The sequence below is a fragment of the Carya illinoinensis genome, chromosome 11, assembly GCF_018687715.1.
Source record: "Carya illinoinensis cultivar Pawnee chromosome 11, C.illinoinensisPawnee_v1, whole genome shotgun sequence".
NCBI classification, from domain to species: Eukaryota; Viridiplantae; Streptophyta; class Magnoliopsida; order Fagales; family Juglandaceae; genus Carya; species Carya illinoinensis.
The window spans coordinates 2,393,526-2,420,575 of NC_056762.1; the positions used below are offsets into that span (position 1 = coordinate 2,393,526).

Genomic DNA, 27,050 nt, shown 5'->3' on the forward strand with positions numbered 1-27,050 from the left:
AATCATGGCGAGACGCAATGCTCCAGTGGTTATATTAGATAAGACACTTTTTTTTTTTAAAAAAAAGAGGACAGTACCCTAATTTTATTGATTATCCTCGCTTATGGCGAAGGAATACCTTGTACATATAGCGAAACTTGGGAGCTACAAGGAGAAAAATAAAGGGCCAAACCCAAGTTCCTAAAAAGAAATAAAGACCTTATATAGATATTACAATAAAAGAAGGAAAAACCTATAAAATTTAATGCCTAATAGTAGGAAGACCAACAGTGTCTTATCTAAAATATAAAATTTAGATAAGACACTGAGGGATGCAAATCACTACTAAAGAATAAATCCAAGTACTGTTGGTATAACATGGAGAATGGTATTTGTTATCTCCTCCCACTTATCTCATTTTGTAGTTCATTATACTGGCAGGTCTCTAGCTGCTTGTGAGCTACTTTATAACGCCGGATACAGAAACCTTTTCTGGGTGCAAGGTGGCCTGGAAGCTGCAGAAGAGGAGGTATTTGATATGAGAAGTAGAGGCCTTCCCTTTTTATTATCGATTTGTTTCCTGCTCATTTTTGTTCCTTTTCTGTCAATCAAATATGAATAAGGGAAGATACCAACAGTCATTTTATGTGGAGCAGGATCTTGTTATCGAAGGTCCTCAACCTCTTAAATTTGCTGGAATTGTTGGGGTTTCTGAGTTTCTTGGGTAACTATTTATTACTTTTCCTATTTTCCTTTGGAATTGTATAATAAACAATCGCTATGAGACAATATAGTACATGCTATAGTCTGTAAGTTACCCAGCTGTGAGAAATTATAGTACGCCTCATTCATATGGAAATATATAAAATTCCATACTACAGGTTAGTACACATTATACTACATGCAAGTTTTCCAGCACCCAGTCTCACCTGGCACTTGTCCTTTGGGTTAGAAAATGATACTGGTACGATCCACTTCTGATCTACTTCATAAAGAAAAATGCATCCACAGCTGATCTCTAGACTGCCATAGATGAATTATCCAGTAGATGCCAGTAGATCCGATTTGGCATTATTATCAGATAATGGTTCTACTTCCTCTGAACAATGAAAAGCAAGGGCTGGTCTTGTTGCTGGTTGATGTCCCATATCTGAGTACAATGGTGCTTCCATAAGAATGGAGCGTGTGGGTTTGGTTGTGGGTTGAAGACCTACTGAGGGCACGTGTTAACCTGTCAATATTTCAGAAACTTAGTTTGAATATTTGATTCAACTAAAAGAGAGCGCGGTTTGCAGTTCTGGATCACCTTTTGGAGACGAGTTTGCCAATGATCGCAAATTTTCCTTGCCGAGTACTTCAAGAAGCCAAAATACATATTTGCTTTTCAATAATGTATACCCCCATATTACATCTTTTCCGATGCGTTTGAATCGTCAAATTTCATCACTTTTTTTTTTTGGTCTACCATGTGCTGTTTTGGAGCTAATCAAGAGTGATTGTCTATGCAAATTTTGTTGAAATCTTTGTGGAGTTGCTAAAAGTTTACATTTGATTGCCTTGTATTGTATAGCTTCTGTTAGCGCTATTGCCGGATAATTTATCCTTGTTTCCTTTATCTGAGCTCAAGACAATTTATGGACGTGTCCACTAACTCTCGGTTACATATATTTATTCCTGTGGCATCAATAGAAGATGAGAGAGAATAGGTTAGTTACCAATGCTGAGTTTATCTCTGGTGACAAGTGTGTTTATTTTCATTTTCCAATGTTCAACGCATAAGCCTTGTAAATTAGCTCTGGTAGAGTAATATTTCTCCATTTCATGCTGAGCTCAACGCAGATGAGGTTCAGAACATGTAAATTCGAGCGTTGTCCACACACGCAGCTATTTGGGAGTTGGATATTCCCAAATGTAGGCAAAGGATAGGTAGATTATTATTTGAGATTAAAACATTACACATTCAAACACACCTATATACCTATTTGGGAGATTGGTTATCCCTAAAATATGCAGAGAGAATTGAAGATTCTCAATTGACATTAAACATTAGATGTCTTTATACGAAAATTCAAATAAAAACATCAGAGTTCATTATTCGAAAATGCTCCATGGGACAGCTGTTGATCAAGTATCATCATTTGTTTTGTCCAACTGGAAAGCGCCGTTTGGCAATGACGATTAGGTGAGCTATCCTATGCATTGTTATGCCGAAAACTTCTGACATATCCAGATCTTTAGGTGTAGTGCCAGGAGGTAGCTCCCAATCAAAGCTGTGGAGAAGTTGAGCCAGAGCGAGCTCTATAGTTGCTTCTCCAAATGCGATAGCTGGGCAAATTCTTCGTCCAGCGCCAAATGGTATCAACTCGAAATGCTGCCCCTTGAAGTCGATGGTGCTATCCATAAATCTTTCTGGTTCAAATGCATTTGGATTTTCCCAAGATTCTGGGTCTCTGCCTATTGCCCAGGCATTGACGAAAAACCGTGTTTTGGATGGAATATTGTAGCCATCAATACTAATATCTTCCATGGATTCTCTAGGAACTAGTACTGGAGCAGGAGGATGCAACCGAAAGATTTCTTTGATGACAGCTTTAATGTAGTGCAACTGGGGCAGATCACTCTGTAAAACAACTTCTCTATCTCCGACGACGCTTCGTACTTCGGCTTGTGCTCTTTCCATGACTTTTGGGTTCATGATAAGCTCTGTCATTCCCCAGTCAAGGGTGATGAACGTTGTATCAGTTCCAGCAGCAAACATATCCTGCATAAACAGTAATGATACTAATCTTATTTTAATCTGTATGACAAAAATCATTCATACTCATTAAGTTGGGACTTTTATAGCTGTAAAAGAGAATCTTCACCGACCAAGATGATAGCCTTTATGTTGTCTGTGGTAAGTGGCATTTCATCATATGAATTCTTCTGTAGATCGAGTAACACATCCACAAGGTCCTTGTGCTCCTCTGTCTCTCTTTTGGGATCACGATGTTCAGTCAAAAACAAGTCGAAAAGTTGATCAAAGCGTCGAAAATTATCTTGAAGTCTGGATTTCATGCCTGTTAAACTGTGTAAAAATTCCATGGAAGGGAAGAAATCTCCAAGGCTAAACCCTCCAAGCAATTCCTGAAACTCCTCCAGCATCTTTTGAAACCCATGCTGATCGTATTCTCCTCCTCCCGAGAAGTCCCTTCCGAATGCAACCCGACAAAGAACATCATTTGCGTATAGTCCAAGGATCTTGGATAGATCGGTGGTGCCAGGATAGAACTCTGCAATTCGACGAACCAAACGAGCTACTTCTTCTTCTCTAACAAAGCTATATGATTGAACTCTTCTGACACTAAGTAGTTCAAGTATGCATATTTTTCGAATATGCCTCCAATAAGCACCATAGGGGGAGAAGACAACATCGGTGCAATTGTAAAACAGATGTTTTGCTGAAAAGATTTGTGGACGACTCGACAGCGCAAGATCGTGGGTTTTCATGGCTTCCTTGGCCAGTCGAGCCGATGAAACTACCACTGTTGGGATCTCACCAAGTTTTAAGAAAATTATTGAACCATACTTCTTTGCTAGCTTATGGAGAGAGAGATGAGGCATGTTGCCCAGCTGGTGAAGGTTTCCAATGATGGGCAGCTTTGGAGGGCTTGGTGGGAGGTTGGATCTTTTCCTTGACTTCTGCTTGAAGAAAAACTTGAGCAACACTGCTAGGAAAATGGATGCAAAGAGCAACATGAAGGGTTGGAAGCTTTCCTTTAGCCATTGCAGAGAAGCCATGAGAGTTTTCATAAGCATGAGTATATGGTTGTAGACTGGGGTCATCCATATATCTTTGTAGCTGTGGCTTTGAGATTTTCTCTAGTGATTTTTTTTTTTTGTTTCCCCTTTTTGGTGTTTACTCTTTTCCATGTTTTCCTCTCATGCCATAGGCGAAGTGCAGAGGTGACATAAGTGATCGGGACTGACAGTAACAGATGAGACACTGAAATTTGAGCAATTGAGCCCTTTTCTTCATGGGACGAGCGGCAGCTTGCATTGGGTCTAAAAAATTCCACTGTCATTCATATTTTCCAGCATTCCAGTACAGCCAAGACTTTTTAATTTCCATAGTTAAGTCAATATTGGAATATTTCCGGTTGCGAATAAGAAGCGGGACCATAAATTGCCTGTAATTTCCAATAAGAGTTGTTTTTCTTTGTAATATTCTAAGAGTTTTCATTATTATAAATAGAGAATGTTTTAGTTGAAAAAAATTTTCAATGTAAACTCATAAATTGACCTGATTTTAGGGATGTAAATGATCAATTTGTTCAATAGCTCGTTCGGTACTCACTTAATTAAATTCGAATCGAATTAGACTTGTGAAAAAAAAAAAAAACTTGCCCATAGAAGCAAATACCCGCTTGATTAATAAATGATACATACCCGACAAAACTTGACTTGACTCGACTCGACTCGACTAAGGCTCGTTAAACTCCTAATTTATGCTCAATTCGACTTGATTAAAACACATTCATATATTGATAAATACACACATGTACACACACACACACACACACATATATATATATATATATATATATGTGTGTGTGTGTGTATTAGCTAATAATATAAACATAGCACTTTTATAATTGAATATAAAATACATAACCTAATTACTTATTTCTATATATTAAATATACTTCATAACTATATTTTATGATTTGTACAATAATTAGTCGATAAGATTTAATTATTTCATATATTAGTATGTAGGAACCATATATGAAATTGGGAACCATAAATGAAATAAATATATGCTATCATATTATGTGTATGTATTAATAATTTATGTAGGCATATAATATATTGTTATTATGATCAACTAATTAGATATTAATTATTTATAATATTTTAAAATCTTATAATTTAATAGATGTTTTATTTGTTAACTGTACAAATTCAATATTAGATTTTTTATTTTTTCTATTTATCTAATGTATTTATTATTAAATCTTATTAAAAAAATAAACAATTTGAACCGAGTTTGAGCTCGGCTCAACTTGAGCTTGTTTTTGAAGAGGATATTAATCTTGTCTTATTTGATTCTAAATGATACATAGCTTCTCGAGGCCAAGGTAATCCAGGACAGATGGGGGCTGGTCGGGTTATAAGAAATGACCAACATAAAATGATTCTAGCCTTTTCTCTAGGCTTGGGACACGGAACCAACAACCAAGTAGAGCTTATGGCCCTGCTTCTCGAGCTGAGGTTTTGTAGAATACTTGAATTAAGAAAGTAGAAGTAGAGCTGGATTCCCTTCTGGTAGTGCAATGGCCGGAGAAAAAGAAAGTTAGAATCTGGTACCTAGAGGATTTCTGGGAGGAGATACAAGCCTTAATCTCAACCATGCAGGTGGTTGTAAGGCATGTGTACAGATAAGGCAACGCAGTAGATGATTTTCTAGCCTACAGCTTGCCTCCGCAACTAACAGAGTGGATGCAGGTGGGGGACATGCCCCATCTACTCAAAGGAATACTGAACATAGACAGACTAGGACTGCCATGTATGCAAAGTTAGTTCTTTAGGTTTCTTTTCCTTTTGTGCCAACGATGTATATCGATAGGTTTCCTTTTTTGAAAGTGTATATGGGTTTCCTCCCCTTTACTGAGACTTTAATACATATCCCCACGTACTGGGTTTACTAAAAAAAATAAAATAATAATGATACATAGCTTTATATAAGTAAATGTCGAAAGTAGAGAAGGAAACTAATAGAGGAAATGAATTCTGGAGATCAACTAAATATACACACAGTAATTACAAAGCAAATAAAGATTGTTTCCATATATTTGGAGCCAAGAATCAATGAGAGAATTGTGGCTTGACTTGAGGAGCCATGGATGGCTTGAATGGAAGAGCAATGGACATAATGGATGTTGTTGACTTATCATGCCCCTGCATGATTGACTGGTTATTGAGGACACCAATCTTGGTATGATGAGTGAGAAAGTGGGGATGAGGTAGCGGCTTGGTAAGAGAATCAGTAAGTTGATTCGAAGTATGAATATGGGAAACACATAGATGAATTGTAGCAACTTGATTATGAACAAAGTGGAAGTTGATAGAGATGTGTTTCATATGAGAATGGAAGACTGGGTGGCATAGACATACGTAGCACTCACGTTGTCACAATAGATGACTGGAGTAGGGGATATAGGTATGTGCAGCTCTTGAAGAAGATTCATTACCCAATTTACTTTAACTGCAGTAGAGGCGATGGCTCGGTATTCAACCTTGGTGGAGGAGAGAGCGATGGTCTTTGCTTTTGGAAATAGTCAAGAGTTTCGACTAGATAGCGAAGCAATTGTTTAACTGTGGACCAATGAAGGATGGAAGGAGAGTGCATGAACTGAGACAGCTTGTTGATGGCAAAAGAAACATCAAGATGTGTCAAGGAAAGGTATTGTAATGACCCAAGAGTTTGGCGATACAAGGTACCATCAAACAATTTGAGAGCTTCAGTAGTGGCAAGAGGGGTAGAAACAGGCTTGGCATCTGCCATGTTAACTCGGTGCAAGAGGTCATTGATATATTTCCTTTGAGATAAAAACAAACCATTAGAGGTAAAATGAGCTTCAACGCCAAGAAAATATGAGAGATTACCAAGGTCCTTGAGGAAGAATCGTTTGGCGAGAACAATGATAAAGGCATTCACATGAGCAGCGGAGGATCCAATGATGATGATATCATCAACATAAACTAAGAGATAAATTACTGAGTAGGAAGAGTGGAACATAAACAAGGAAGTATCCAATTGAGAGTTGATGAAGCCTTCCAAGGCAAGAAAGTTGCGAAGTTTGTGGTACCATACACGAGGGGCTTGTCGAAGTCCATATATAACCTTGCGTAAGCAACAAACATGATCAGGAAGATCAGGGTGGGTGAAGCCAGGTGGTTGGTCCATAAAAACTTCATCAGATAAAGAGCCCTGCAAGAATGCATTATTCACATCAAGTTGGCGAAAGGACCAACGGTTAGTCACAGCAAGAGTAAGTAATAACCAAACAGTTGCAGATTTAAGTAATATTCAAATAGTTGCAGGGTTGACAATAGGACTGTAAGTTTCGGAAAAGTCTATCTCAAGTCGTTGACGAAAACCTTTTGCAACTAAGTGAGTTTCATAACTAGCTATGGGCCCGTTAGGATTCCTTTTAATCCTATAGACCCGCTTACACCCAATAACATTTTGTGTGGTGTTTTGGGGAACAAGAGACCATGTGTGATTGGAGAGTAATGCATTGTATTCATCACTCATGGCGTCATGCCATGAGTGATGTTGGTGGGCCTGTTTGAAGGTGGAGGGTTCAGTGATGGGAAGGTTGGTGGTGGTGTGATGATCAAGAATACATTTTGGCTTTATGATGTGATTATGTAGTTTGGTTTTATAAGGGTGAGGTTAGGCTGGAATAGAAGATGAGGGAGAGGATTTAGGAGATGAGATACTTACCTGTGAAGGATTGGATGCATCCCAAGATGGAGATATGGAGAAGGAACTCGAGAATGTGATGTCCTGGTTCAGAAAGTCAATCTTACAAGAAGTCACCTCACCACATGGATTAGAAATAAGAGAAGAAGATATATGCTCGATTGGAGGCGTAGAGGGGATGGGCAACTTGGAGATATTAGGAGAAGATACAGGTATGGACACTTGGGTAGAATCATGAGTTGGTTTGGATAACGAAGTGGCAGAGGAAGGCAAGATCGAGAGTGACTCGGTATGAGATGTGTTATTCTGGAAAGGAAATGTATTTTTCCACAAAAACTACACGTCTAGAGATGAAGAGTTTGTTTGTGTAGGGATCAAGACACATATGGGCATGATGTGGAGTTGAGTAGCCAACGACACAAAAAGGGGATTGTGGTTGGAGTTTGTGAGAGGAGTAAGGTCGTAACCATCGGTAACACATACAACTAAATAATTTTAAAGACAAATAATTAGGTGACTGTTTAAAGAGATGAGAAAAGGAAGATTTATTACAAGTTACCAGAGAGGGCATTTGGTTGATGAGATAAATAGCAGCTTGAAATGCTAAGGACCAATATTTGAGTGGAATAGATGCATGATGTAGCAAAGCAAGCGTAGTTTCAACAACATGGCAATGTTTATGCTCAGTTGTGCCAACACGTTCAGGGGTATGAATTCCAACCCAAAAGAGAAAATGACCGAGACTAGTGGCCTCGCCACTTCCATTTGTATAAATAGTTTTAATCGTTGTAGAGAAATAATTTTCAACAAGAGATTTAAATTGTTTAAATACAGAAGTAACATTTAATTTATTTTTATTGGACAAAGCCAAGTATATTTGTTAAAGTAATCCATAAAGAGAACGAAATAGTAAAAACTATCAAATGAAAGGAGAGGAGCAGGTCCCCAAACATCCATAAATAGAATTTCTAGAGGCCTAGAGCAAGTTAATGAATAAATGCTAAAAGGGAGTTTATGGCTTTTATTACATAAACATGCATTACAAGAATGAGAAAAGGAACTGGACTTAGATGAAGGTAATTTATGAGACACAATGATTTGATGAAGAATTTTGGAGGGTGGATGACCAAGACAATTGTGCCAGAGGCTGATGGTTGGAAGGGAAGGACTGGACCAGGTTGCTATGAGAGCCGAATGTTGAGGTGAAGAAGATGGTCTCTGAAGTCGGCCACTCATATACGTTTCCTCTACTCCAGACTTGCACCAAGGATGCCTCTGTGGTTAGATCCTTCACAAGAAAGAAGCTAGGAAAAAATTCAATAGAGGTATTATTGTGAGTACAAAATTGAGAAATAGAAAGAAGATTTTTCTTGATGTTGGGTGCACATAAAACATTGTTGAGTTTGAAAGTGGAATAATAGGAATTAAGAGTGGTAAATCCTACATGAGTAATAGGGATGTTATTACCATCTCCAACCATGATATCTTCATTGCCACCATACTCAAAGTGAATAGAGAGATGTTGCATATCTGAGGTGATGTGATGAGATGCCCCAGAGTCAACTATCCAACCTGACTGATTATTTGGAGTCTTGTGAGCTTTGAAGCTGGCTTGAGGCCAGATGGAAAGTAAGGGACGTGACCTGCATACTTTGGCAACATGGCCAGGTTTGTCACACAATTGACAAATGACTCGAGGTTGATTCTCATTGAAGTTAGGCTGCCAATTCTGATTTGAGTGGTTGGACGAAAGTCCTTAAGCGTATGGACTGTTGGAAAAGTTTTGGTTGCCATGGTTTCCATAGGAATTCTGTTTAAATTGATTGCTATTGTTTCCTAGATAGCCATTATTGTTTCCTCCGTATCTTGATTGTTTTTTAGAGGTATTGAAGTTGTCGTTTCTGCCTTTCTTGTTGTGCTGCTTCTATGAATATTGAGCAGTGGTGACAGAGTCTTCTTTTGTCGAGTCTAATTGCTTGAGACTTGTTTCATAGTCTATAAGTTTTTCCACTAATTCTTCGAAGGAGATGGTGATTCTCTCGCACATAAAACAACTTTGAGCTCTTTGTAATCATTGGTGAGACCATTGAGCATATGTACCACTATTTCTCCATCACTCAAATCGTGCCCAATCATAGCAAGATCATCAATAATAGTTTTAATAGTTTGCATAAATTCATAAATGTTCTTTCCTTCTTGACTAACCTTGGTGAGGGAGTCAATGAGACCAACCATCCAAGATTTATTAGCATAGGTAGCTTTGAATTTGCGTCAACATTTTAACATCGAGATACAATCAGCCCTGCTGGTCCAGTGACAGCTATTTGGATAGCAAGAAGTAGTAGTCGATCTTGACGAATCCAAGTTTTGTACTCTAGATCGTCAGTTGGTGGGCATGAATGAGTTCCATCTACAAATCCCATGAGATCATACCCAAGGAGAAGGTTTGTCATCTGTGAGTTCCACATTGAATAGTTTTCTTCTTTGGTAAGTTTATGATAAATAAGTGTGGTAATGTTGATCGAGACAACATGTGAGGGGAGAGGATTTCCACTATTGGACATAACCGTGACTTCACTTGATTCAGTCATGGTTAAAGAACTAGAGCAAGATGAAGACAGAGCCTAGGGCTCTGATACCATAAAGAGAATGTATTAATCTTGTCTTATTTGATTCTAAATTATACATAGCTTTATACAAATAAATGTCAAAAGTAGAAAAGGAAACTAATAGAGGAAATGAATTCTGGAGATCAACTAAATATACACATAGTAATTACAGAGCAAATAAAGATTGTTTCCATAGATTTGGAGCCAAGAATCAATGAGAGAATTGTGGCTTGACTTGAGAAGCAATGGATAGCTTGAATGGAGGAGCAATGGAGGTAACATACGTTGTTGACTTATTAGTTTTTTGGACGAGCTAGAGCTCAAGTTAGGAGTTTGGCTTACCGAGTCGAGTTTGAACAAAGAATAAATAAAAATATCGAACTCGAGCTCAATTATTTTGAATCAAGTCAAGCTCGGCAAACCAAAGATCGGCTTGGTTTGACTTGATTACAGCCATATTTGATTTGATGTGGTACATCAAATTACAAAATTATTTTTATTATGTTGGTATTTTTTAATTAATAATATATATATATATTTTTTTTACCATTGCTTATATTTACCATTGCTCTGTGCCTAATATGTTATTGCATGCTTTAGTTAATTGGCCAACGTCCTCATTAGCACAATTGATGGCCAACGTCCTTTTTATCAATTTATCTTTTTTATTGCCCACATGCCATACGTACAAACGGCTACCGCTACTTTTTACATGCATAATTGAATTTTCTATATAATGGGGGCGAACGTACGCCTTTAAGGTTTTAATATATGTTGTTATGTTTCTATACAATATAAAGAAAATTCTATAGAGAGATAAAAAAGAGGATTATAAGTAGATATTTTTTAGAATATTTCTAGATAAAAGAAATGTATTCTTTTGGTGAAGTTTTGAATTCAACAAGTATTTGTGCAGAGTTAATTTGGGTTATACGATGATCAGTTGGGCTGTTGTGTTCTAAAAAAGTCAAATCAAGAAGAGTTCTGCTGCCCGGTTAATCTGAGATTTTGTAAACTGCATAAGACTTGAATCTCCTTAAAAAAAGTAAGATATTCGTGCCTTAGTCCAAATTGTCTTCGTTTTAATTTTAATTTTATTGTAATTTTTATTATAGTATTGTGTATTTCACTAACATATTATAAATTAGATTTAATATATCATATGAAATAATGTCAGTTTCTTAATTTACTTTTATGAAATCTCTTTATAACCATAATACTTCTCTAATAATGTTACAAACTTGTAAACAATGTTAAAATCAATCTAAAGATTAATATAGAGAAGAAAATTATATACTTCACAATATCATTTCATTTTTATTCTATTATCTAAGATATAGCATATTCATCGCCATTAGATAATTTTTTATTAGATAATTATTTAATATTTAATATTGATAAATGTATCACATCTTACATATTACTGAAATGAGAATATATTGTATAACATTATTTATATAGAAAATAAAAATTCTATAAACCATATTTTCATCTCATAATATAAGATATGATATATTTATTATTATTAAATGATTATTTATTATATAATTTATTATTATTTAAAGATAATAAACGTGTCACCTCTTCTACGATTAAAAAATAAAAAATAAAAAAAATAATCGTACGGTGTTTAAGATTATTCTACAGAAAATATGTCACAGCTCAGTAATGGTTTGTCATCCTGTCATTTTGACGCATAGACTATCTTTAAAAAAGAAAAATATAGCATAGGCCACTTGGTCCTTCGATATGACTTCACCAAGAATAAAAACAAATCTCGATTATAAAACGTCAAATCAAATTCATATTATTGCATAATCCGGCTACTATGCATGCATTGAATTCTCTCCTGCATCGTCTTCTTTCCGAATGCTGACAAATTATTAATAAATTATCATTATTGAGATACAGATATTATCTAGCAATAATAAAGCTATCCTCGATCGAGAATCTTGAAGATTTGCAGCCTGAAGGGCTCCAGGCAATTACTCTCTAGTATCTTTACTTTATTTTATTTTTGGTTATAGACAATAGGGAATCACTTTTTTTTATAGACAATAGGGAATCACTTTTTTTTATGTTATTATTTTTTTGGTTCTTTTTTATGGCTGCCTGATTGCATCGGTGCATGGTACGTTGAAGATACTAATAATAGCAAGCGTTATATATAATATACTAGAAGTAGAGCAACGTCGTTTGCTTAGTTTAGATATATGATTTTTTTAAAATATTAATAAATTATTTAATAAATTTTAACAAATATCTTTAGATAATAATATATTAGTAAACTATAATAGTTACATGTTTGGATAGATTAGAAAACAAACAAATTAGTTCAAAATATATCATAATTTAATACAAATTTTACAAATTGATCATTTTGCTAAATTTGTTTAATACAAGTTTAACAAAAAGATTAGTTCAAAATGCTGGTCAGTTGGTTTCTCACAGACCATGCAATGCATGACACCTCTTTATGATCATTGTGTAAATTAAGTCATGAAAGATGCACACACACACACACATATATATACTAGTAAAGCAGCACGTGCGATGCACGTGTGCCCAATCGATATTTTTCTTAAGTATAACAATTTAAAAATTTTTCAATTTAGTTATAAATGCTTTTGCTCTTCTGGAAACACTAAAGCATATCAATAATTTGTAGAAGCAGATAATAGCACAAATTAATTAGGAAATGTGTTGATTACATATAACCTAGCAAATTACTTTATTTTAGTACACTGCAGGTAGAATTCCATGCATATTATGCAGTAGTCATCAGTTCATCTTCAATTATGTTATTACTACAATAAATGGCAAAAGTTCAAAATGTCTTAAAATAAAGAACAAAAGAAATAAGTACATCTCATTCAGTATACTGAAGCAACTGAAGTTATTCATGTGAATCAACCTGTTTAGAAGGAGAGCAGCAACACTGTCATGATTGTTGATATCTTGATCCACTGGAATTTTTCTAAATAACAAGCAAAGATTTTACAAGTGAATGGTAACTAAAAATTTTGTAAAATGACAAGCTTCAATTGGAATTTAGAGAATATTCATGGAGGAGATAAATGAAATTATTAGATCTAAAATATCATCTTTTAAATACAATTAGTATTTCAGATTCATATTACGGTTTTATAAGAAATTGTGCATTATTAAAGGAGAAATAAAATGGAACACATAAAAGATCTAACAGAAGATAGAAACACAAATATGAATATTGTCTTACAAGACCAACTTATTATCTCGACCATCAATTATTCTCTTACTGATCCTGTCCTTGCTCAAGTAATTGAATGCACTACTTCACGTGATGCTTGGACCACCCTTCATTCTCTTTTCTCAACACAATCTTTTGCACATGTTATGCAGACCAAATTTCAATTAGCTACTCTCAAGAAAGGCTCCAAAACCATCTCTGAATACTTCAATAAAGCCACCTCCCTTTCTTCCTCTCTAAGTGCTGCTAGCCATCCACTTACTCCCTCCAAGTTTACCATCTACCTCTAAGCCGGATTAGGATCTGATTATGAATCTATCATGACTTCCATTACCACCAGACCAAAAACATTATCCTCCTCTCAAATCTCCAGCTATCTCCTCAACCATGAGTCTTGCCTTGCTCACCAAACCCACTCTCTGCTTTCAGCCAGTCCCATTTCTACCAACTCCACTACCACACAGTCCCAGTCTTCTTCCTCATCTTCCAACCAAGGTCATGGACGTGGGTCTTCTCATGGTCGTGGCACTGGTCGTGGACCTCCTTCCCATCCCACCTTCCTCACTCAATCCTCTGCACCTCGTCCAACCAGGTCTATCATAAATCTGGCCACAAGACCTTGTCATGCTACCATCGCTTTAATCAAACCTATCAATCCACTCCTCCCTCTTCTCTTCAAGCCAACTACACAGTCTTCTCTAACCCCAATCCCTCCACTTAAAACTATTTTCCAGATACTGTAGCAACCAACCACTTCACAACTAACTTCTCCAACCTTCAGTTAGATCCTACTCCATATCATGGTGCTGATCAAGTCAATCTTGGTGATGGTTCGTCTATCTCCATCCAGAATACTGGCACAACTTAGCTCACCACTCCCTCTCGAAAATTTTTACTTAAACATCTTTTACAAGTTCTTGCCATAACTAGAAATTTGTTATCTGTTAGACAATTCTATATTGATAATTCTGTGTTTTTTGAATTTCATTCCTCTGGCTTTTTTTCTGAAGGACCAGCATACTCGGGAGGTGCTTCTCCAAGGACCTGTTAAAGATGGGCTTTATGTACTTCATCTTGATGCCGAGGCCAAATCTTTGCGTTCTCAGTCCTCTTCATCATCTCATGCCTTCCAATCGCAAGCTTTAATTGGTGAAAGAACTTCCACACAAACATGGCACTTCCGTTTGGGACATCCCAATCCATGTGTTACTTCATTTACCTTACATCAATTTAATTTACCCATTTTTGTTATTGTTTCTACTTTTGTGTGTCAAGCTTGCTTGCAAGCTAAATCTCATGTTCTCCCACATCCTCCTTCCCTTTCTCGTTCTCAATTTCCCTTTCAACTTTTGTTTTTAGATGTCTGGGGACCAGCGCTTGTGCTGTCCTCCAAGAGATTTCGGTTCTATCTATCTATAGTGGATGATTTTACTAAATACACTTGGTTTTTCCCTTTACATGTTAAATTTAATGTGGTTTCTGTTTTTCTAGTCTTTCTCCAATATGTGAGCAATACATTTTCATCAAATGTGGTTTCCATACAAACCGACTAGGGAGGGGAGTTTTGTCCTTTCAATTCCCTACTTAAAACTTTTGGCATCACTCATCACATTACATGTCCATACCAAATAAATATTGTCGAGGCGGGCCTCTCTCTCTTAGCCCACTCTTCCATGCCAAATGAATATTGGGTAGAAGCTTTTCAAACGGCCACCTTTCTTATTAATTCCATGCCATCTCCAATAATTAAAAATGCTTCACCATTTCAAATCTTGTTTCGTCAGATTCTGGACTACTCATTTTTTCATTTTTTGGATCCGCTTGTTGGCCCAATCTTCGGCCATTTAATAAACACAAAATTGATCTCTATTCTCACCTTTGTGTCTTTATTGGTTATAGCCCCGATCATAAAGGCTACAACTATCTCCATGGTCCTACAGTCCAGGTCTACATATCTCGGATGTTCGTTTTCATGAGTCCTTGTTTGAGTTGTCTCCCTTTGCCCCCCAAGGCCCATCCTCTCCCACATCAAATACTAAACATGTATCTCTCTCTAGGCCGCAAGCATTACCCAGCTCCAATTCTCCTTCAATCCGGTCCACTAATTTATTCCCTTCTAATTGGCCCAGCCTCACTCCTTCTCTGCCCTCTTATACTCCCAACTCATTCTCCTCAGCCCACTCAAATAATCTCTCAAACTCCTTCACGGTCCACTTAGCCCATACTCACCTCCCCTCAAGTTATCCATTCAACTCCTGACTCACCTTCTTCATCCTCCTCGACAAACTCATCCTCCTTTTCCCCTTCAAACCCTAACCCGAATCTTGCCACATCCTCTTCTTCAGCACTACCACCCTCTCAACTCGCTAGTTCTCATCCTATGCTTACTCAATCGAAGACCAATGTTCACTGCCCCTTCTCCACTTTGACGGACTGTGCCATGGCCAACCCACAAATCAACCTCCCTTACTACTTCGGATTCTTCCCCAATCCCTGAGGAACCAACTTCATACATTGAAGTTGCAAAATTTCCTGAGTGGCGTGAAGCAATGTCCACTGAGTTCCACGCCTTACTTCATACCCGTACATGGGATTGCGTTCCTCCCTCACCAAAACTCAATATCCTTAGCTATAAGTGGGTTCTCAAGACCAAAAGGCATGTTGATGGCACCCTTGAGTGGCGTAAAGCTTGACTTGTCACTAAAGGGTTCCACCAACAACCAGGTCTTGACTACTTTGAAACCTTCTCTCCTGTGGTCAAACCTGTAACCATTCGGCTTCTCATTTTGATTGCTGTCACCAAAAGTTGGCCACTTCATCAGCTTGATATACAGAATGCCTTCTTGCACGGAGACTTGGAGGTGGATGTGTTCATACATCAACCTATCAGGTTTGTTAATCCTAACTTTCCTCATTACATTTGTAAATTAGGTAAGTCCATTTATAGGTTGAAACAAGCCCCTAGGCTTGGTTCTCCAAGTTAAGCTTAAAGTTGTTATCCTTAGGATTTCATGCCTTTATTTCTGATTCCTCACACTTTATTTTTTCTATTGATTCTCATTCTATTTATGTACTCATTTATGTCGATGATATTATTGTTACTGCCTTTAGTCAATCTCTGATCACTGATTTTATTTCCTCACTTCGTTCGGATTTCCCTATTAAAGATATTGGTGTTTTGCATTTTTTCTTAGGTCTTGAAATCTGTCACAACTCTTCTGGTTTATTCATGTCACAATCCCATTACATTACTGATCTCCTAAATAGGACCAACATGCAAAAATCAAAACTAGTTTCTACTCCTATGTGTTCCACAGTTAAACTTTCTGCCCTTCATGGTTCCTCATTTGAAGACCCTTACCTTTATAGAAGTGTTCTTGGAAGCCTTCAGTACTTAGCCTTTACCCAACCTGATTTATCCTTTGCAATTAACAAAGTGTGTCAATTTATACACTGTCCTCGAGTTCCCCATTGGCAAGCTTTCAGGCATATATTACACTATCTTTGACATACAACCAACTTTGGCCTTTACTTCTCTCCTTCTTCCTCTCCTAAACTCACTGCATTTTAGGATGTTGATTGGGTGGGTTGCCTAGACGATCGTAAATCAACTGGTGACTTTTGCATTTATTTTGGTTCTCATATGATTTCGTAGGGCTTTAAAAAGCAACCAACTATTGTTCGATCATCTACAGAGGCTGAGTACAAAGTTGTGGCTAAAACCACTTGTGAAATTTTATGGATTCAATTTCTATTAAAAGAATTGGCCATTTTTCTTACAGATCTGCCTACATTATGGTGTGATAACCTTTCTGCCACCTACTTATCTGTGAACCCAGTTCTACACTCTAGAACTAAACATGTGGAACCTGACTTTCATTTTGTATGAGATCATGTGGCTGCCAAGACCTTCAAAGTCTCTTTCGTTCCTAGCAAAGATTGAGTGGCTGACATGCTCACTAAGCCACTTTCATCAGCCCAATTCAACTTATTGCACTCTTGCCTTACCATCTCTCCAGTGCTAGTTGGAGCAAGGGGGGCTATTGAGGCTAAAGATTCAGATGAATTACCAAAAGGCCCTGCAAGCAAAACGACAGTAGCTAGAAATAACAAACTGCAGAATGCTAAGGAAGACTCTTGAAGGAATTAGAAAAACTGATTGTGTTGAGGTGTACAGTGGAGATTTGATCTTGTATTCTTTCTATTATGAAATCTGTCTATATATAATCACTATTTGAGTACTCGTTCTATATGGAATAGGACAAGAAATAGAAATACCTCAAAGAAGAATTTTATTCTCTCAGATGTTTAGTCAAGCACTTGCTGTGCAATTCTTCTTTTTCCTCTTTTCGTCCGTTTCTCATTACCCTTCAACAAGAAATGTACTGCTGAGATGCTAACACATCAAGACAAAATCTTATTTGTCTTCTTCGTCTTTGATATTAGTCCCAAACCATAATCAACAATCCAAAACTAGAAGTACTCAAAAATTCTGAAGTTTATGGACTGCCATTCCAAAAATCATACGTAGCTCCATAACCTTCTGCAGCTAAAGAGAGAGCAGCAGAACCCAAAAACTGTCTGAAATCCAACACCATATGTGAAGAAAAAGAGCGAGGAGAGAGAATCAAACACAGTGACACAGGTGTTCAAGTGATTCGGCTAGGGATGAAACCAAAACTTCTTGTGGGGGCAAAATGGGGATAGTATAATCTAATATATAGATAATGCTCTACTCGGACCGGGCTCCATTAAGTAAATCTACTATTTTTTATATGTATATATATATATTTTTAATTTCAATTATTTTTTATTCATGTTTAAATATTTTTTAAAAAAATTATAAAAAAATCAATTCATTAATAGACACTTTCTTAATCATTAAATAAAAAATACAATCCGCCAGAATTGTCGATCACAAACCTCGATTTAAGAAGCATTATCTATTACCCATTTTGAGCCTAAAAAGTATAAGAGCAAGAGATATGCACAAGGCTATGCAAAAATTTGAAAATTTGAGTTCGGTATAAACTCAAAACTCCAACTTCGACTTTAACCTCCAACTCTAATATTAGTATACATAGGCTATAAAAATATGTATTATTTATATTGATTGTATATGCTCATGTAAAAAGTCTAAAACTTATATAGTTAAATTTAATACTATACTAATATATGATAATTATTAAAGAATAATATTAATAGACTAATAATTATATGTACACGCTACACATCACTGTATCACTATCATACATATAATATAAGTTAAGGTAGATGAAACTTAATGTTGTATTCATGAAAAAAAGGAGTATGCTCTCAACCGTTTTTCAAAAGCGATTGAGGAGGAAAGGGAAAGTACTTTTTGTTTTTGGCGGAGGAGGTTGGCTGAGTATCTGCTTGCGGTGATGAGTAGAGTGGTGGTATGGAGGAGATGGAGGTGCGTTGGGCTCGTATGAAGTTAACTGAGGAGGAAAACTATCCGATAATTGTAGAAAGGAGAAAGGTTTGCGAAGTGTGGTTGGAAAGATTTGTTCAGATCGAAGGATTGGCTGGGACATTGTGAAGACTACTATGGAGAAAATATGGAAGGTAGGGAAACCAATGGAGTTCAAGAAGATTGGATCGAACTATTACGTTATCACTTTTGTAAAATTAAGTGATAAACAGAAAGTTATGGAGGGATGCCCATGACTGTTTGACAATTTTCTTTTCGTCTTAAAGAATTTTGATGGACACATTCAAATCAATAAGATGAACTTTGATCATGTAGATCTGTGGATCCAGATGCATAATTTGCCTCTAGGAGCAATGAACAAGGAGATGGGAGAAGTGATAGGAAATACGATTGGAAAGGTCACTGCATTCTATGTCTAGGAAGATGGATTAGCAAGGGGGAGGATGCTTAGAGTCAAAGTACAGTGTGAGCTTAAAAAACCGTTGGCTAGGGGGAGGACTGTAACAATGGGAGGGGATAGGCTCTAGATTCCCTTCCAATATGAGAAACTCCCGAGGATTTGTTTTGACTGTGGAAGGATAGTGCATGAAGTGCAGGAGTGCAAGAAGGATGGACAGGGGGAGAAGCCATACGATACTTGGCTAAGAGCTAGTGTGGATAATCGCAGAAGGTTATCGAGAAAGGATCTTAATAGACAAGAAATTGTAGGTGAAAATAGTGCTGAGGACTTGTATACTTCAGAGAGTGGGAGGGTGAATAAGGAGGGAGAAGGAGGAGGGATGGAGCTACATAGTGAAGAAGGGGCGAGAGAGGTTAGTGCAGGTAGGGAAGGGGTGGTGATACTTGGTGAGGGGGTTGAGTCTGTAAGGGTAGGGGCTGTCATTGGGAATGAGAAAGAGGATGGAAGTGAGGAGGTAAGCAGCATAGGTGTTTGTAAGAAGGCCTTATTGAGTCCAGAAGCTAGGCTTATCATAGAGATAGTGGAGGGTGAGAAGGAGAATGTTTTGGAAGAGGAGGTGGTTGAGTGTAGGGAACAAAGGGTGGTTAAAGGAAATTATAGGAGAAGTTGGATGAGAAGGGCAAAGGGGAGACCTAGGTGTGATGTGGTTTTACCTATTATGGTGGGTACTAAAAGGGGACTGGTTGGGGAAAGTGTGAATAATGAGAGGAAAAATGGTGAGAAAAAAGCAAAAATTGGAGGTCTTGTTGAAGGAAGTGATGAGTTGGGTATGGCAGAGGCTGCTAGTTAGCCCCGCTAGGTATTATGAAAATGATAAGTTGGAACTGCCGAGAGCTTGGCAACCCTCGGACAGTTCAAGACCTTTGCTTTATGGTAAAGGATAAACAGCCTGATTTGGTGTTCATTATGGAAACAATGGTCAGAGGGAGGAGGTTAGAGAGTTTAAAAAGAAGAGTAAGGATGGAGGGATGTTTTATAGTGGATCCAGTAGGGAAAATGAGGGGATTGGCAGTGCTGTGGAAAAGAGAAGAGGAGGTGGAAGTGGTTAATTTTTCTTAATGGCATGTTCATGCTTTAATCAAAGATGGAAGAACGAGGAGGAAATGGTATTGGACTGGTTTCTATGGTCATCCTGAAACTGGGAAAGGAGAGAGTCTTGGGATTTGTTGGGTAGGTTAAAACCTATGGATGGGCGTGCTTGGTGTGTGGTTGGAAACTTCAAGGAGATTGTTAGAAAAGAAGAGAAAATAGGGGGTAGGCAGAGAGCTGAAGTACAAATGAGTATGTTTCAAGAGGCTCTTGTGGGAAATAATCTGTCTGATTTAGGGTGTCGTGGTTATCCATTCACATGGGGCAATGTAGTGACAGAAGAAAGGTTGGATAGATGTGTTGTTAACAATAAATGGAGGGAGATCTATATGATGTCCAAGGTGGAAGGGATTGTTGCCAGAACCTCTGATCATACCCATTTGGTTGTGTCATTTACTGAATCATTTCAACAGAGGATTTGAAGATCCTATTCTTTTAAGTTTGAAACCTGTTGGACTACTGAGATGGGCTGTGAGGAAGTGGTAAGGAGAAATTCAGCTATAAAGAATAAGCTATCTGAGCCTATTGAGAGAGTGCAGAATCTATTGAGGATATGTGGTGGTGAATTAGGCAGATGGGCTAAGGGGAAGGATAAAGAGAGAGTTAAGAAAATTGATCTGTTAACAAGACAGATTAAAGACTTGCAAGAAGCTGAGGGGTTACTAAATAGTGACAAGATGAGAGACTTGAAGAAGGATGTGGGTCTTCTATTGGAGCAGGAAGATATCAAATGGAAACAAAGGGCCAAGAATGATTGGTACAGGTTGATGGATAAAAATATGAAATATTTTCATGCTTGTGCAAATCAAAGAAGAAAGAGAAACCTGATTAGTTCTGTGTTGGATTCCCAAAATAGAATGCATGTTGAGTATGAGGAAATTGTTAAAGCTTTCTTTGACCATTATTCTGAAGTTTATAAGAGTGCAGAACCTATAAAAGAGGCGATGGACAGATGTTTGGAGGGAATGGATAGGAGGGTTACTGAACCTATGAATATGATGTTGTAGAAAGACTTTACTAGGGAGGAGGTAGAGGTGGCAATGAGGATGATTGGACCCTTCAAGTCCCCAGGTCCAAATGGATTTGGGACTAGTTTCTTTTAGAAATATTGGAGGATTATTGGTGGAGATGTGAGTGAGGCAGCGCTTAACTTCTTAAATGGTGAAGGTATGTTACATTCCATCAATCACACTTTTGTTGCCTTGATCCCAAAGATAAAAGAGCCTAAAACTGTTAATGATTATAGGCCAATAAGTTTGTGCAATGTGATGTATAAAATCATTACTAAAACTTTGGCTAATAGAGTGAAAGGGGTGTTGAATGACTAATAATAACTGATAATATAATTGCTTCCTATGAAGTGTTGCACACGATGAATACTAGATAGAGGGGAAAAGTTGGGAGTATGACACTGAAATTAGATATTTCAAAGGCATATGATAGGGTAGAGTGGTCATTTATGAAAGCTGTTATGGAGAGGCTGGGTTTTGGGGAGAAGTGGGTCAAGCTGATTATGACATGTGTGACTTTAGTTTCTTATGCAATTTTAATTAATGGCCAACATGGGGATATAATTTATCCTACAAGGGGGTTAAGACAAGGGGACCCTTTATCCCCTTACTTATTACTCCTGTGTGCAGATGGGCTAAGTTCTCTGATAAGTAAAGCAATTTCCAGAAACAAATTAAAAGGAGTATCAGTAATGAGGGGTGGGACAAAAATTACCCATCTCCTCTTTGCTGATGATTGTATCATTTTTGGTAGAGCTAATTGGGCTGAATGGTTGAAGATTTGTGGAATTCTTGAGCTGTATGAGAGGGCATCGGGTCAAAGTCTAAACAAACAGAAAACTACTTTGTTCTTTAGCCCAAATGTAAAGCAGGTATTCAAGAACAAGTTAGTATAAGGAAAGGGGGCTCGAGTGCAGTCTGATTGTGAAAAGTACTTGGGTTTGCCTACAATGGTAGGGAGATCCAAATATAATTCTTTTAGAGGGATCAAGGACAGAATTTGGTAGAGGGTCAATAATTGGAAGAACCATTTCTTGCCTCCTGCAGGAAAGGAGATTTTACTAAAAGCAGTAGTTGAAGCAAGTCCTAACTATCATATGAATGTGTTTAAGTTGCCAAGGAGATTGTGTAAGGAGATGGCTTCTGTTATGGCAAGGTTCTGGTGGGGTTACAAGAATAATGACAGGAAAACTCAGTGGTGTAGTTGGTACAAGATGGGAAGATCTAAAGCAGAAGGGGTTTGGGGTTTAGAGAATTTGACAGCTTGAGCAATGCATTGCTAGCAAAGCAGTGTTGGAGAGTTATGACCATGCCTCAATCCATTGCAGCTGTGGTGCTAAAAGAAAAATATTTTAGGCAGGTTGATCTGCTTAAGGTACCTCTAGGTCAAAAGCCTTCTTTGATTTGGAGGAGTTTGTGGGGATCACTTGATTTATTAAGGGAGGGGCTGGTATGGAGAGTAGGGAATGGACACAGTATAAGGATATGGAGGGATAAATGGATACCGAGACCTTCTTCTTTCTCAATTCAATCTCCTATTAAGGGGATGGATGCTGCAGCAAGAGTGAAAGAGTTAATTGAGGGAGTTGGAGGAATATAGAAGGCAGACTTGGTGAAAGCAAGTTTTAATGAAGAAGATGCACAACTGATCTGTAGTCTACCTATAAGTAGAGCAGGTCTACCTGATAAACAAATATGGGCTTTTACTAAGAATGGTATTTTGAGTGTAAAGAGTGCATACCATCTTGACATGTGCAGGAAAAAGAATATAAAGGGGGAAATGTCGAGAAGAGATAAAGACGGGTGGAAGGTGCTATGGAGGCTGAGGGTTCCAGGTGTTGTTAAGATGTTTATGTGGAAAGCCCTCTTGGATTGTCTACCAACAAGAGTGAACTTAGTTAAGAGGAAGATTGCAGTAAAGTCAAGCTGTCCTCTATGTGGAAGGGAAGAGGAATCTGTTGGCCATGTCCTATGGAGTTGTGTAAGTGCTAATGATGTGTGGGCTGGGAAGGAAAGTCCTGTACAGAAATGGTCTAGCAATGGGGAGGACATGTTTGAAGTATGGGACAAAATGGTTAGAAGATTGTCAATGAAAGAGATGGAGGTGGTAGTTTCTGTTATGAGACAACTATGGTTAAGGAGGAACAAATTTGTGTTTGAAAACTTGTTTGTTAATCCTACAGACCTTTTTAAGCAGGCCTTAGCAAGTTTAGAAGACTTCCATAAAGCTAATGAAGAGCCAGTCAAAGAGATTGCAGGGGGTGATGCAGCAAGGAGGATGTGCAGATGGAAGAAACATGTACCTAACCTAGTTAAAGCTACTTGGGATGCAGCTGTTCAAGAAAAGGAAGGGAGGATGGGGATGGGAGTAGTGATAAGAGATGATAAAGGGGATGTGCTTGCTTCACTTTGTAATTCTAAAGAGTGGGTGACAAGTCCAGAAATTGCAGAAATTCATGCATTGTGGAGGGCATTGAAGCTTGGAGCCGAATTGAACTTGGCAAAGGTTGAATTTGAAAGGGAAGCCAACTGGGAGTGGAATGCTCAAATGATAGAAGGAATTAGACTGATCCTAGAAAATAGACCAGATTGGTCTGTCAAGCATACTTACAGAGAGGGTAACAAGGTTGCCTACAATTTAGCTAGATATACACTCAATATACATGAAGAATATGTGTGGATAGAAGAAGTACCAAAGGAGATTTTTAGTTTTGTTATTCAAGATAAACTTTGTAGCAGTGATCAATGAATATAAGGGGAATTTGCCCTGTTCCATTCAAAAAAAAAAAAAAAACGATAGATGAAACTTGACTAGCTAATAGTGAGTCATGTGCCATGTATATAATATATATATATATATATATATTTGTAAGACTACCAATCTATTATCTAGATTCCAATATAGTCGCATGTAACTAGAAAAAAGATTGTGTGTAATTGTGTGTATATAACAATTGTTAATAGTTATAAACTACACATAACTCAATACTAGTAAATTAGTAATTATTAATGATCCATTATCAATTATCAATTATCAATTACTCAATACTAACAACTAAATTCTATTTGGTTTGAAGTGTACTGTGATCAACTCTATTCAGTTTAAATTTAAATTGAGTCTAACATTCAAATACACAACTCTCGAATAACTAAACTTATCTCCATTCGAAACCTTCTTACACATGGGATCCGCAACCTTTTCGGGAGAATACTTTAATTTTTTTTTTCACATAAAATTGTTATTTAGTTTCTTTTTACAACTTTTAAAAGGCTAGCAAAATTCACATTTTATTAAAGTGAAAATATAAAATATGAATTTGTATAGGCCAATAAAATTCAGAACTCTGAGAAACAGAAATGTGAAATCAACCCACACCTAAGTTACATAAATCCAACTGTATTATGCAATGATCATAATAAAACAACTCAATAGGACCAAAATTCATTTGAAAATTTTAAGAGACGTAAATAAGGAAGACTTATAAACTAGATTAATTCTTTTTTTGTTTTTTGTGTGCATACATTATAAAAATAAATAGAAGGTGACTTTTACTTTTGATAGGGCCGGACTTAATTGTTTCCCAATTGACGAATTATATACTATTAACTATTTATATTAAATAGTTTTATCTTATAATTTAAGGACTTTGCTAGACGTAGTCGGCAAATGCAGTCGGCTGTACGGAATAAATAAAAAAAATTATAAAAATATTTTTTTTTCATGGTTGTACAGAATGAATAAAAAAAAGTTATAAAAATAATTTTTTTTATATAGGTCCCATATTAATTCATTTTTTTCAAAGCGACTGCACGCTGACTGCATTTGCCGACTGCAAAAATTATTTCTCATAATTTAATAATCACGAAGGCCAAGACTCCTGCGGGTCCGTTGTTAAATCACTATTTTTCTAAAAACTTTAAATCGAATAGAAGATGTAGATTATTATATAATATGAAATTCGGATCCGGTCATGGCCGGATACTCGGATCCGCATGAGCACCCCTAATTATATTTATAATTGAGTCTAATATATTGAATATTTAGTTCGTAAGTTGAAGCATAGAGTTAAAGCTCAAATTTAGAATTTCTGTTTTAATATCATATGAAATCATTATTAATTTTAAAAATTTAAATTAATAAAAAAAATATAGATTTAATAAATGAATAAAATATTGAGACAGGACTCAAACTCAAAACGTGACTTTGATATTACTATAATTTAACATTTATCCTAAAAATTTAAACTGAAATAGATAAAAGAGAAAAGCTTGTATGCCGCCCATGTTGATCGCTGGTTAGTTTTTTCTTTTTTTACTTAATAATTAAGGAAATAATTTTAAATATATTGGTGTATTTTTTTATTTTTTAAAATATTTAAATATATTAAAAAATATGAAAAGAAAATTAAAATTTTTTTTAAAAAGTAACCAACAATCAAATAAAACGACATTATTCAGGCGGTAGAGTAGCCCGCTCCATGGATAAATTATTGTATTTATTATGGACGGACTACATGCATCAAGGATAGCTATCAAGAAGGTTACCAATCGTTGCTATATTTTTTTTTACTTTTTTTTTTAATGTTTGAAAAGCATTTTTATATGTAATTTTTTTTTTTAAAAAAATACTAAAAAGATAAACCCACAAAAATGTTTTAAAATAAAATAACTAATGAATATATTTTGTCGGTACACTTATCATTTTCCATTTATTATATATCTCAACATTTTAGCTAATAATGTTGATGAAGAGGGGCTAACTCTGTTCCTGATATTTTAGCTAAAAACGCTCTTAGAGCCAGTGAGGATATTGTTGACTTGGAAGTATGTCCCTCATGTATTGTTTCTGTCAATTGAGGTTATCAATGAAATGATTCCTTTTATCAAATAAATTACACTAACGAATTAAAAAAAAAATGATAATATGATTGTCAAATATATTCATTAAATGTGTCTATTTATATTTTTTATTTTTTATTTTTTTCTTAACATTTAAAGAAGTGATTATTAGTTATTTTTTCTTACCATACTCTCTCAATTGTATACAGCTCAAGTTATTCACAATAAAACTTAGAAAAATCATATATTCAATTGCCCAGGGTAAACGCCGCTCAAGCGGCTGCTAATGTGGATTCATTTAATCGAAACGCACCGTTTCAATTTCAGAAATTTCACTCAAAAAATTTTCCTCATCGAAATACACCGTTCCTTTGCAATTTCACAGCCGTCTCTCAAAATTTCTTTCCTTCCACTGCGTTTCCTCTCCTTAGTTTAGAACTCTCTCTCTCTCAATCCTTCCATGATTACCCTTCTGTCGAAGATAGCACGTCTCTTCTCTCGAAGCCGCCGCCCTCCCTCCCTCAATGTCGCAATGGTTCTCTGTGTGGGTACTGTGGGTGTTTATATTTTTCCCTTCGTTGGGTCTGAAGTGCTTTGTGTTCTCTCTAATTTCGCTCCATTTCAAGATTAAGCCAATCAAATCTAATGATGTGGGAGTTTATTGTTGTTGTTGTTGGGTTTGGGAATTAATCATTGGTGGAAAAGAAAGGAGTTGAAGTAGTTCAAAAGACCTAGCCCACCGGATCGTGAAGGATTTGGGTACTGGTGTTTGTTTCTTGATCTATAAACAAGTATGGGGAAATAGCTAGAGCAAAAGTCTGCAACTTACTTGGGAAAGTAGAACATGTTACTCTCCTGTGATCAGAATTGATGTTTCAGCTTTAAATACGAGTTCTAAGAGCATAGAAG

The 27,050-nt window shown here is 36.6% G+C and overlaps 1 protein-coding gene and 1 long non-coding RNA gene across 2 annotated transcripts; one reads left to right on the top strand and one right to left on the bottom strand.

Annotated features, from left to right (window-relative positions):
• The first annotated feature begins 212 nt into the window (after positions 1–212).
• Positions 213–1,624, top strand: LOC122280464. Its single transcript, XR_006229914.1, has 2 exons — positions 213–508; positions 636–1,624. It is a non-coding gene; the product is annotated as an uncharacterized LOC122280464 (long non-coding RNA).
• Positions 1,625–2,049: 425 nt separating this feature from the next.
• LOC122280463 (cytochrome P450 71AP13-like) lies at positions 2,050–3,962 on the bottom strand. The gene is made up of 2 exons (XM_043091367.1): positions 2,848–3,962; positions 2,050–2,740 (listed from the first exon to the last, which is right to left on the bottom strand). The coding sequence occupies exons 1-2, from the start codon at positions 3,802–3,804 to the stop codon at positions 2,114–2,116; spliced, it is 1,584 nt and encodes a 527-aa protein (XP_042947301.1). The 5' UTR covers positions 3,805–3,962; the 3' UTR covers positions 2,050–2,113.
• Positions 3,963–27,050: the final 23,088 nt, after the last annotated feature.